Source organism: Apis mellifera, linkage group LG8, assembly GCF_003254395.2.
Source record: "Apis mellifera strain DH4 linkage group LG8, Amel_HAv3.1, whole genome shotgun sequence".
NCBI lineage: Eukaryota > Metazoa > Arthropoda > Insecta > Hymenoptera > Apidae > Apis > Apis mellifera.
This window is the reverse complement of record NC_037645.1, coordinates 7550759-7563107: the sequence shown is the minus strand read 5'-3', so window position 1 is coordinate 7563107 and position 12349 is coordinate 7550759. Positions and strand designations below refer to the sequence as shown.

At 34.3% G+C, this 12349-nt stretch overlaps 1 protein-coding gene across 1 annotated transcript in view; it reads right to left on the bottom strand.

Annotated features, from left to right (window-relative positions):
* Positions 1-1271: 1271 nt before the first annotated feature.
* AChE-2 (acetylcholinesterase 2) overlaps positions 1272-12349 on the bottom strand; it is a gene marked incomplete in the record, with an annotated part of 134894 nt that continues 123816 nt past the window's right edge. The window contains 1 exon segment of the mRNA NM_001040230.1: positions 1272-12251. Coding sequence (NP_001035320.1) covers positions 12130-12251 — 122 coding nt within the window.

Below are 12349 nucleotides of genomic sequence, written 5' to 3'. Positions count from 1 at the left end.
CTCACAATAATAATAATAAACAAAACGAAACATTACCAAAAAGAAGGAAATAAAAAACCATTCAAAATTTAAAATCGACGAATCTTTAATTAATCGGTTGAGAGAAAACGAGAATTTCACGGTATTGGTTTTCACGCGTCCACCGTGAGAAAGTGCAACATATCGACGCACGCATGGCGAGGCATCGATGTTGAACGAAAACCACTGCGAACCAACGGTGAAATGAAACAGCATTCACGCACCATCGAGTTATTTAATTAGCGAAATGACCACCGCTCGACTCGATCGTTATTCCTTTTTTTATTTTTTTCATTCCCTCCCTCCTTCTTTTATCCTTTTCCCATTTTAGATTAGATTTCTTTCTTCCAATCGCCTAGATCTTTATTAGCATTCCTTATTAACCCTTTGTATATCGAAACCGCGATAGGAATAACGATTCTCTCTTCTCACAAAGGAGAATTGTGACGAAGTTTAATTAGACTGTAACTTTAGTTTCGATTTGTGAACGTATGGGATGATTGTTAGTCGTTGGACGACTCGATCAAAGATGGCGGAAATTACATTTCTGTAAATTTGTGAATATGCAGTATACAGGAAATTGCGTGTAAATGTTGAATGATAACAAGATAACGAAAGAAATGGGAATAACATGACTTTTTCTTCTTTTATATTTAAACTTAGATTTAAACTTAAATATGAAAATATGTAATAAATATATTTATTATTTAGGAAAGAATAAGGATAAATTATTTCCAATTCTACCCTTAAAGGATTGAATTTAATTGAAGATATAAAATATATATTGATAATATTATTATGCAGAAAATATCATCACAGGCACTAAATTTAAATACATAAAACTAGAAAGATAATCTTTCCCCATTTCTTTCAACAAGTTAGGTTAGGTTAACCTTAAAATTGAAAATTATTATTTAAACTTTATTTACCAGTAATTCAAATCACCAATATTGAACCACAATTATTGAAACTATTTTCCACCATGTCATTTAATTTAACAACGAGTTAAATTAATCCTCAACCTTTTCTTTTTCAACCCTTAATCCTTTTCTCCTTTTTTTCTTTTCTTTTTCCAAGTTAAATTCACGAGTCAGGTAAGGCAAACGGATTAATCCGTTCGATCTACATTTTTCCCCACCATCCTTTAATTATTCTCGCGAATAAAAATAAAAAAGTTATTCTTTTCTTTGATAAAATCCCGTTTCTGGGCGTTTTTTTCTTTTTCCAACTTTTTCCCTTCCCAAGTTTACTTTTTCCTCCCTTCGTTCTTGTTTAACAATATAGAAATTAAAATGTATTTTTTTCATTCAATCTTTGAAACGATTTAGGCCGAGTCAGAAATGCGTTTCGTCTCTTCGTGAATCGTTCTCTTGTTAGAGGCTTGCTCAATATTTTCGTTGCTTGCTTTTGCTCAACGTTTCTTTCTCCATCCCCCTTTTTCCAAGAACTGTATGAAAAGTTTCAGATTAACTTAAAAATATTAAATAATATTTTTGTTATAATTTTGCCAATATTTTTCTTTGATGCTTTTCTGGTCAATTGTTAACTTTTCCATAGATCTAGAAATTTTAATTAATTTCGAATTTTCTTTTCCTTTTTTTTTACGAGAAATAGAAAGATTTGTAATGTTTTTAGAGAAAATTGTAAGCAAAGAATTGAAACGAAAAAGGTAATAATTGGAAAAAAAGATGAAATATCTTAAAATAGTACAGGAAGATATGGTACATAAAAATTTCAGATTATGTGCTCTTTAAGCTTTTAAGAATTTTAAGGATAGTTTGATAAAAATAAATTTTTTAACAGGATTGAGATATAATGAATTTCAATCTCGAATAAGAAGATACATTCTTCAGAAAGATGATATAGAATTGAAAAATATAGAGATATTTCGATAAATAAAGAAACATTATATTTAAAAATGTATCTTAAAAACTCTTTTTCTTCTTTTTCTCTCTCTTTTACCAAATTGATGATATCATCTTTCCTGAACTGTTATAATTTTTGCTCATTTTTCTCCAAGTTTGAAAACCAATAATTGCTCTGAAACTTTCAGAGATGTACACTTGTGTTATAATTGCAACTGAATATACTTTGTTGTTTCCAAAACAACTATCTAAAATGCGCATGTATTGCGACTCTTACACCTTCATTTCCTATTCAAATTAGACAGTGGTAGACTGTTAAAGCTGTGTCTACACCAAATTTGTTTCCAAAACTTAGCACAGTTCTCGTAACGAGTTTCTAAAATATTTTGCACATTCTCCACATCCCTTAAATTCTATCTCTAAATTCTACGCACGATATTATGATACATATTTTTTTCTTTTTATTCCATAAATTTAAACATTATTTTTTACATTTTATTGGCTCGTGGATAACATATAACTTTCTTCTATATACACACACACACACACACAATATATATATATTTGTGTACAATGTAGACACGGCTTCACAGATTCTCTCTTTTGAAAAGTGTGGAAAGAAAAAGAGGTTAGAGGAAGAAGATTGAAGAGAATTTTTTCTCCTATAAACAAATATTTGACAGGAATGAATGAAAAAAAAAAAGATTCGTTCTCATATATATCAATTTCACGTTTTGCCAAAAAAGAAGATCGATCCAAGAACTGTTCACTGTTTCGAATTGATCAATTATATTATTATGAGCTGCAGGAACAAACTGTCTAAACGCAAATATTGACCCATTTCGGTAACCAAACTTTCCACACGAGCGGCAAATGATTAATAATTTTATCGAGCATTTTCACCTCTCGTCTGTGTGTGTATAAGAGAAACGATCGAGGGGTGATCTCGATGGAACGGAGGAAAAGTTTGACAAATAGGATCTGTTTAATCCTCTCGTCTGGTATCGACATTTTCGTACAGCTTTTAGTAGCTCGTGGATTTAGAATAATATTTGATGTTTTTTATATTTGCAGTAACTAATGGCGTGAAGAATTTGTAGAATTTGTTGTAAATTTCATTCTTCTCTTCGAGATATAAATATTCTTAGAAAGTGAGAAATCCTTTTCCTTTCTTTTTGAAAAAATTCAACAAAAATTTTTCCAATCTCTATTTTTCTCTACGATGAAAATATTAAATTTTTATTCCATTGATAATATTATAATAAATAATCTTTTAGAAAATAGAAAGAAATTTCAAGAATTCGAGGAATTTGGAAATAAAGTTTCGAGAATTCTCGATCATTTTTTGAAAAATCCTTTCGGAGAATTTCGAAGAAAAACATTCGAATTGGAAGAATCAGAGTTCAAAAATTATTCAATATATTCGCCATCAAAGGAAACAAAAAAAAAAAAAAAAAAAAAACTTAATCTCCATCGATTGTCACAAATGCTACGAACCCTTCCAACGATTCAACAATAATATCGAATATAATTTTTAATCGTATCATATCTCGCGACAATAGACAAAAAAGTTAATAATCGATCAATTTTCTCCTTTTTCAAAAGCACACAGTTTCACTGAAACCGATCTTAATCGGTTCCAATTAACTTTAATCGTTCAACAGATTGATCGATTTGTTCGTAGACAAAACCGGCTGGCTGGCTGCTCCTCCTCTCTTCTATGGATAAAGGTCGCGAAATGGATCGAGCGTGTTTCAACTCTCGCCGAGGCACTAATCCTAACATTAAGTTTTCAACGGCATGGGTAATCAATTAATGATATGTGAGGACGTGCTTGATCGTTAACCCCCTGCCTTATAAACGTCGAGAGAGTGACAGCTCGGCTGCCAGCAATTGTCAATTGATTTTCCGCCTGTTACAGCCTCGGTATCAAACGTGTTTATCCCATAATTAACGTAATTTTAATGTAAATATAATGACTTGAATTTTGATATTTTCATATTACAATCTGATATGTGTAGTGTGAATTTTAGACAGAGTTTTTTTCTTATTATTTTTGATTATTATTGAAGAAAAATTGAATAATATTTTGTTCCAGTTTTTGTAACTTCTTTCTTTAAGATGGTTAAAATACTTTTTTTTTGAGTCTAATTTTCGTTTAATATTCGAATAATTTGTAATCTCTTTTCTCAATGTTTAAACAATTTGCAATTCTCTCGTAAGAAAATTTGGAAAAATATTCAAATAAGTTTGCGTGACTTCTTTTTACGATATTCAAATAACTTAGGATCCCTTTCTTTTTACAATATTCAAATAACTTATCCTCTTCTCGTTTTCATAAAATAATAGGGAGTAAAGAAAATTTTCATTTTCCATCAGAATCACGCTTCTTTTAATTTAAATTAAATTAAATTAAAAGTGATTTGTTAATCGAGATTGAGAACCACGGATTTCAGATCAAATATTATGATGATTGCTAAGAGATTCATAAGGCAAAGGATTAACGAAAAGGGTGCGTTTGAACGCCGAAAAAGCATATATGTCCTTGCGCTTATTTGTCTAATTTTTTTTTTTTTTAGCGAAGACACGTTACAGCTCGAAAAGTATCCAGAACAATTTCTTCATTTTTTTTTAAAAAATGTGTTTCTATAAGAGAAGAAGAAACATTATATTGAACTCAACACGTTATATTAATTTCACACGAATATTTATTAACAAAGGAATTCAAAATCATGGAATTTTCAAAAATTCAAGTCCTGATTTATCATCAAGATTTCTGTTTATTATCGCTCGAGCACGTTTGCGCCATTTTTTCTTCCCTCCAGATAAATATGAACTTTACGTGCAGAATTTTCCTCTTATCTTGTTTTTGTGAAAAAAAGAAAAATATACTTGCACAATTTTTTCCACTGAGCCTCGCAATTCGTACAAAGCACGTACTATGTAAAGATGAGGGGATGGCTGGCAAGAGAATATGTAAACAAGAAACGTATGAAATATATCTTGAACAAAGGCATAATATTTCTAGATGGGGTTAGTGTCGAGAAATTATGCGAAACATCTTGGACTGATCAATTGGACACCCAGTGTAAACAAAAATATCGAGAAAAATCTTTTTAACCAATAAAAAATTAAATTTACATTTCATCTGCTAACCTTAAAATTAAAATTTCACTAATTCAGAACATTATGATGACCACTGGATCATTTTTGACAATAAGACACTTTTCATCCAATTATTGTACACAATTCAATCTCTCTGATAAAAAGAAAATCATACATACTTTAATAAGTATTGTTTAATAATAACATTCTTCCAATCCAATCCTCAAAAAATTGGCAAAAAATAGAATGAAAATATATGTCTGGATACTTGTCAAGCAATAACGTATATCTTTTTTTTTTATATATATATATATATTTCGTGTCACCAAAAAGGCTACGAATCACTCGTGACAGAGATTATTTATTATATTTATTCACCTCGAATAAAAAATAGAAGCCTTAGGCGCGATAGGTGTGGAGAATTAGGTCCCGAACAGTTGTTAGGTTAGGTTTTGAAATAGGCACAAGTAAAATTACAGCTAGACGCTTCGATCGTTTTTTTTTTCTTTTTCTTTCTTTTTTTTTTTTAAAGTTAGGCTACGACTTAAAGTTTTCCAGTTTTTTTTCCGGTTAAGATCTAGAAAAGTTAGGTCTTTGATTAGGTCTCTTCGAAAAAATTGTTCCTTAGGCCTCTTTCTCTCTAGGCTTGAGCTTTGATTCGCGAGTTGTACCCTGTGTATCTTCTTCTAATAATAATAATAATCTCTTGTATACCAGTTTGTTTCCTGAACAATAATAAAGAACAAGGAATGGGTATATGTGAACCAGCCACCTGGGGGATTCGTTTATAGTATTCGATACTTGTCGCAACTTGATCGATTGATAATTCGTTCGTTTTCGATAGGGAAGAAAAAAAAAAGGAATTGGTTTCGTGATGTAAAGTTGCAATTTAATCAACGAGTGACGTAGTAGCATTAATAGTGACAGATTGAGGCTCACTATCTACAATAATTAACTCGGTAGAAAATATGATTATGCTATTTCTCTCTCTCTCTCTCTCTCTCGTTTTAATTAAAATACCAGAATCTCTCTCTTTTCTTCCATTCTCTCTCTCTCTCTCTCTCTCTCTGTTTTCTTTTTTTCTTCTTTTTTTTCTATTTTTTTTAATTTGTGCACGCAATGTCACACGGTGATTAAACGCTCGATGCTCTAGCTACTGAAAAAAGATCTCTAACGATAGAACCAACTCTCGCTATATATATATATATATGATATATTTATATAGGTGATATGTACCAAATGGAAGATTCATGTTTCAGCGTGCCGTTTGCCGCGAGACGAGCAGCACGAGAGTATCGGCACACATGCAGCGCACCCACCAATCGTTAAGCTCGTTTCGAGAGAATCTTTTTCTACATTTTCTTTTCTTCTTCTTCTTCTTTTTTTTTTTCATTTCTTTTTTATTTTTCTAGAGAAGCTTTCGAAGCTTTGGGAAAACTAACTCGTTAAAAACCATATCGTAACACATTTCCCGAAAAACTTGCTCCTTACTTCTTTCTTTCAAAAGCTTTTTTCAAAACTTTTTAAGATTCGAGGTGGATCCGAAGATCAGCTCGATCGATAATTCGATAATTTTTATTTTCAATGATATTTTAACGATCAAAGTTTAAGCTTCGTTTTAAAAGATGAAGCTTTTTCCAAACCTTTTAAGATTCGAGGATCAAGAAGATCAGCTCGACTTTATCGATCGATGATTCGATAATTTTTCTTTCCAATGATATTTTAACGATCAAGGATAAGTTTAAGCTTCATTTTAAAAAATGAAGCTTTTTCCAAAATTTTTTAAGATTCGAAGTGGATCAGCTCGACTTTATCGATCGATAATTTTTCTTTCCAATGATATTTTAACGATCAAGGGTAAGTTTAAGCTTCGTTTTAAAAGATGAAGCTTTTTCCAAAATTTTTTAAGATTCGAGGTGGATCAAGAAGATCAGTTCGACTTTATCGATCGATGATTCGATAATTTTTCTTTCCAATGATATTTTAACGATCAAGGGTAAGTTTAAGCTTCGTTTTAAAAGATGAAGCTTTTTCCAAAATTTTTTAAGATTCGAGATGGATCAGCTCTACTTTATCGATCGATAATTTTTCTTTCCAATGATATTTTAACGATCAAGGATAAGTTTAAGCTTCATTTTAAAAGATGAAGCTTTTTCCAAAATTTTTTAAGATTCGAGGTGGATCAAGAAGATTAGTTCGACTTTATCGATCGATGATTCGATAATTTTTCTTTCGAACGATATTTTAACGATCAAGGGTAAGTTTAAGCTTCGTTTTAAAAGATGAAGCTTTTTCCAAATTTTTTAAGATTCGAGGATCAAGAAGATCAGCTCGACTTTATCGATCGATAATTCGATAATTTTTCTTTCCAATGATATTTTAACGATCAAGGGTAAGTTTAAGCTTCGTTTTAAAAGATGAAGCTTTTTCCAAAACCTTTTAAGATTCGAGGTGGATCAAGAAGATCAACTCGACTTTATCGATCGATGATTCGATAATTTTTCTTTCGAACGATATTTCAGTTTAATAAATTTAATAAGCTTCGTTTAAAAAAAGATAATTAAGATTTAATTAAGTTTCGATTTGTCTATCATGGATTCTCTTATTCTTTCTATCGTAACAACACCGTTTCCGTTTCAGGAATCGTGATATAATATGGATTTCAAATTCGTGGAGAAAAAGTATCACTAAGAGACTCGTTCAAACTCGTCTCGCGTGAAACGATCGCGGCGCGTCCTCGCGACTGTTGCGACTGTTGGAGAAATCATCGAATGGCTCTCTTAATAAACACGGTATGTGTGTATATATATATATATATATCCATACGTATATATTTATCTTAATCGATCACTGTTATCTAGAATGTCGCTGTGCGGACATCTACGTCACGGAGCAAAAAATTATACGGGTGCCTTAAAATCGTCTTATACTCTACTTTGCTCGACGGCACACGGTAATAAGATATACAGCTTTTGCGTTTATTATACACGTATATATATGGATCCATATATATATATATGCGTAGATCGATATGTATGTATATATGCATATATATATGTATATATATATATACATAATATGTATATGTATATTTACATTGCTTAATAATACATCTCTTAAGTTTCTATTTTGTCTTGGTTTTTTTTTCTTTTTCTTCTTTAAACGCGTGTACGAGAGATTATTTCATTTACGAGGTGCCATTTTTTTTTATTTTTCCTTCTTTTTTTTTTTTTGCCTTCGTATATGTATATATATATAAATATACGACGTGTCTATCTTTCTCTTTGTATTCGTGTCTCTGTTTTCTTTTTTTTTTTTTGGTTTCTTTTTCTTTTTCCGTGTGTAATAATATCTGGCAGCCGTGTGACGAAGCTGAAAAATCGTATTCCTTCCTCCCTCTTTACCTATTATCTCGTTAACCCTTATCCTCTCGTCTGTTTCAGGGGTGCACGAACCCTTCTCTTTTTTGTCTCTGTCTTCCTTCCTTTAACCTTTAACCATATCCCTTCTTTTTTTTTTTTTTTGCAAGGAAAAAAAATTGGAAATGAAACGAATTTATTTTCTCGTTCGTGTGGCCGCGTCTCTTCTTCTTTTTCTTTCTTTCTTTCTTTCTTCTTCTTTTTCTTCGTTAACGTTCCCCTCTTCTGGTTCTTCAGGGATCGATAAAATGTCTGTTCGAAGATGGAAGGAATCGTGCTGCATATGGTAGAGAAAATCGACTCGAATAAAGAAGCCTCGTTATTTTTCCATACTTTTTCCAGTTTACTTTCTCTTATTTAAAATTCCTTACACTTTTTTCCCTCCTCTTTTATCTTCCTTTAATGAATACTGCCATTTCAACGGTGCACCCTTGACATTCGCTCAGCCACTCGAGAGTCGCTCGAGTTTGACCTGGACTCCTCTCTCTCTCTCTCTCCCAACGGATTGCAAGAGATCTTCTTCTCTCCCTCCCGTCTTTCCGTCCTGTCTTTCTACTTAAGAAAAAAAAAAAAAAAACGACGAGATTATTTCCTCACCGCGCGTTACGTACTCTTCATTACGTTTCTCTCTATTTTTTTTCCATTTTTTTTTTTTTTAAGTGTTCTTTTGAAATATTTTCCTAGCAATTTTTTTTTTTTTTAATTTTTATCTACGATTACTTCATCGACTGTATTGTCATTTTAACTGTGCCCATCTTGAAAGTCCAGATCAAAGGTTTTTGTCTTTCTTTTATCCGTGTGATGGTCCTTGCTTTCCAAATTTTCTTTCTTTCTTTCTTTCTTTTCCTTTTTTTTTTTCTCCCTTATGGATCCTTGCATCCTTGTAGTGTAGAACGGGTAATATATTTTTTTTGTTAAGGATTGAATGAGGGTAGCATTTTGTGCGATCGAAAGATAACAAATTTCGGGTGTAGAACGAGTTTGAGTCGAGTTTCGAGCAGAGATTTTTGAGAAATTTCTCTTTCTCGAGAAAAAAAGAGTTGTTGTAGACGGATTCTCGAGGCGGATAATAATTTCGACATCGATAGAAAAAAGTGGTGCAAAGATCGATGAGAAGCGAAAGACCCTCGTTTAGGCCGTGAAAGTTGTTCTTCTTTTTTTCAAAGCGAAGATTTATTGTCGATCGAAAGACGTTTGTCGTTGAAATTGTTCACTTTTCATCTCCCGGAAATGCCTTCGCGACTCGTGTTTCCATTCTCCGACTCTTTCAGAGTTCCATTTAAAATATCGAATCGAGAGAGGTTCCAACAATATGGCGTCGTCATCGTTTAACGTCTCTGGCGACAGATGGCGTCCGTGTATGCCATTAGATCATCAAGATTATCATTTAGTCTAATCTTGTTTTATAAATTCAATCGTCGTTCCATTTATCCAGAATCTTATCAACCAAGATCTCGAATTTTCAAAAATCCTAAATTAACTAGATCTCTGAAATTCTCTCTGAGAGATTAACACGTTCAATGCACAAAAAGATGTTCCCCTATGGCGGTTATTAATCCTTCCAATTGTAGAAAACTTGAAGAACAAATCCAATATGGCTGTACATAACGATACTCGTGTTCAAGATTGGGGGAGAGAATTATCACTCTTTTTGAGAATTCTTTTGCACTCTTTTTTTTTTTTTAAAGTTCATGGAACATGATGCACACCTTATCCTCGAGTTTATCAAGTTTGACTAGGTTTGAGAGAGGCGATCTCCGGCGAGCAGGAACCATATTTTAAACAGAGAATTTATTTGTAACGATTCCAAGGCTCGAGAGAGGCAAGTTTTGTCCAATTTCATCCGTGGAACGGGCAAGCAACGGAGCGTGAATTCCACGGGAAACTGACACGATCCTTTCCTCTTCATACCCCTCTCCCCTTCAATCTTCAACCTTACTTTGCTCGTTTTTCGTTTCGCCGAGCAAATGGCACTCTCAGTTCGAAAGTGTTCTCGAGCCACCACGAGGACATCAGACTGCACTTAACCCGTTGAATTTTCGAGTACATCGAATCCTTAAGCCGGTTTCCAATGGTCGATCGGTTTCGAGAATCCGAGGCTTGGAAACCTCCTTACCAGTTGATCCATGCTCCACTTGATCGCTCGTCTATCGTATCGAGTTAAGGATTTCTTATCTTTCCTTCTTGGAGGACTCTCTTTCAGGTTAGGATTCTCGAGTTGGATCATCCGCCATGTTGGAACTTTTCTTTGATTCTGTCTTCTGGTATATATATATATGTATATATCGAAATTGACTGATGGGATTTAATTTAACTGGAACTACCATTGATTCTTTTTACTTCGCAAAACCTTCAGGCTGAAACACAGGTTTTAAAAGATGGAATTTTTCATTTTTACCATCGGAGGATAAAACAGGCTTTCGGTCTCTTTCGAAAGAAACTTTCCCAATCTCGAACGATTCCCGTTCCACGAGAAGAGAAATCGATTCGAAACTTCTGGCGTGTCGATTGTCCGAAAAAATAACCCACGAACGACTTCTTTTCTTTCTCGAAAAGCAATCTCACTCGATGCCGAATCGATCTCCGTCCAACTCCTTTCGAAACCCGTTTAAAAAGAGTATAAACAGTCTCCAAGGGAGGGCACGATACAATCGAGATTCGTTATCGATCGCGTCGCGAAAAATCCCTCGAAGAACGTAGCTCTCCTCCTCCTTTTCGATCCGTATCCGATTTTCCGAGTTTCTTATGTAAAATCGTTTCGCGCACTTGTTGCTGCTTTTACTAATGAAACTTTTGTGTCACGGGCCATCGATTGCACGAACAGGTGGTTAATAGCGGGACGGCCACTGTTTACGCCTCCCTCCTCCCCTTCCCCTTCCAACACCTGTTTTTCCCTTCTCCTTCTCCCTCCATCGAACCATCCCCTCCTCTCTCCTTCCATTCTATTATTTATGCAAATTCGAATCTCCCGTTCATCACAACGACAGCCCATTCTCCACAAATCCCATAACAAACTCTCCTTCAACGATCTACCATAGATTTTTTTTCACTTCGATTTTAAATCTTTGGCTTTCCTTCCAGCTCCACATGCCTTCGTTCAGGGATTTTTGGTCCAGTTTGCCTGTAATCGATAAAGGTACTTCCCCAAGGTCGTCTTGAGGCTCAGACTGCATGTTGTCCTCGTTTCATCGAGCAACGGTCGCTTCATCGATCTTTCTTCCATCGTGGTTTGGAAAGTCCCAGCCACAAAGCTCGGATTTTCCTTCGAATCCACCTCCCTCCCCTCCCCAACGAATTTAGATTGGCCACGCTAATTGGATTTCTAGGTTAGATTATGATGTTACGAGAATAATTCCTGTGTCGAAACTCTTTCTTCGAATCTATTATTAATATTATTATTATTATTATTCGTTTTCTTCCTTTCATTTTATTTACTTTTTCTCTATTCGAGGAGGAGGAAGAGGAAGGAAGAAAGGAAAGGAGGAGGAGGAAGAGAGAAGTGATGAACGACCACCATAGGGAAAGATAGGGAAAAGAAGGTAGCCGGGATCCATCGACGATTCCAGAGACGATTAACAGAGAGAGCGTTGAAATGAAACGCGCTAAACTGAGATCCTGGACTAAACAGCCTTAACAGCAAGTGCAAGCAAGACTGCCGTCTTTGAACCCCGGGTTGCCGGCTTTCAGGCTCTCGATCGATAAACGGCCCCCCCGTCCTTACTTTAAATCACTCTCGACAGGACAAGGATCGACGACAGCGCCGTGATCGCTAGGGAATTCCCTAGCCCCCCCTCGCCGGCCGACACGCTCGAGGCTATCACCTTGCAGGTATTGGGCGCTGGATCTGGAACAAGAAAATTGGAGGAACAATCGGTGAAAATGGTTGAAAAGGGGTTGGCGTGGCGATTCGAAGATAAGTTCGTTCGGGAATAATTTGCCTGG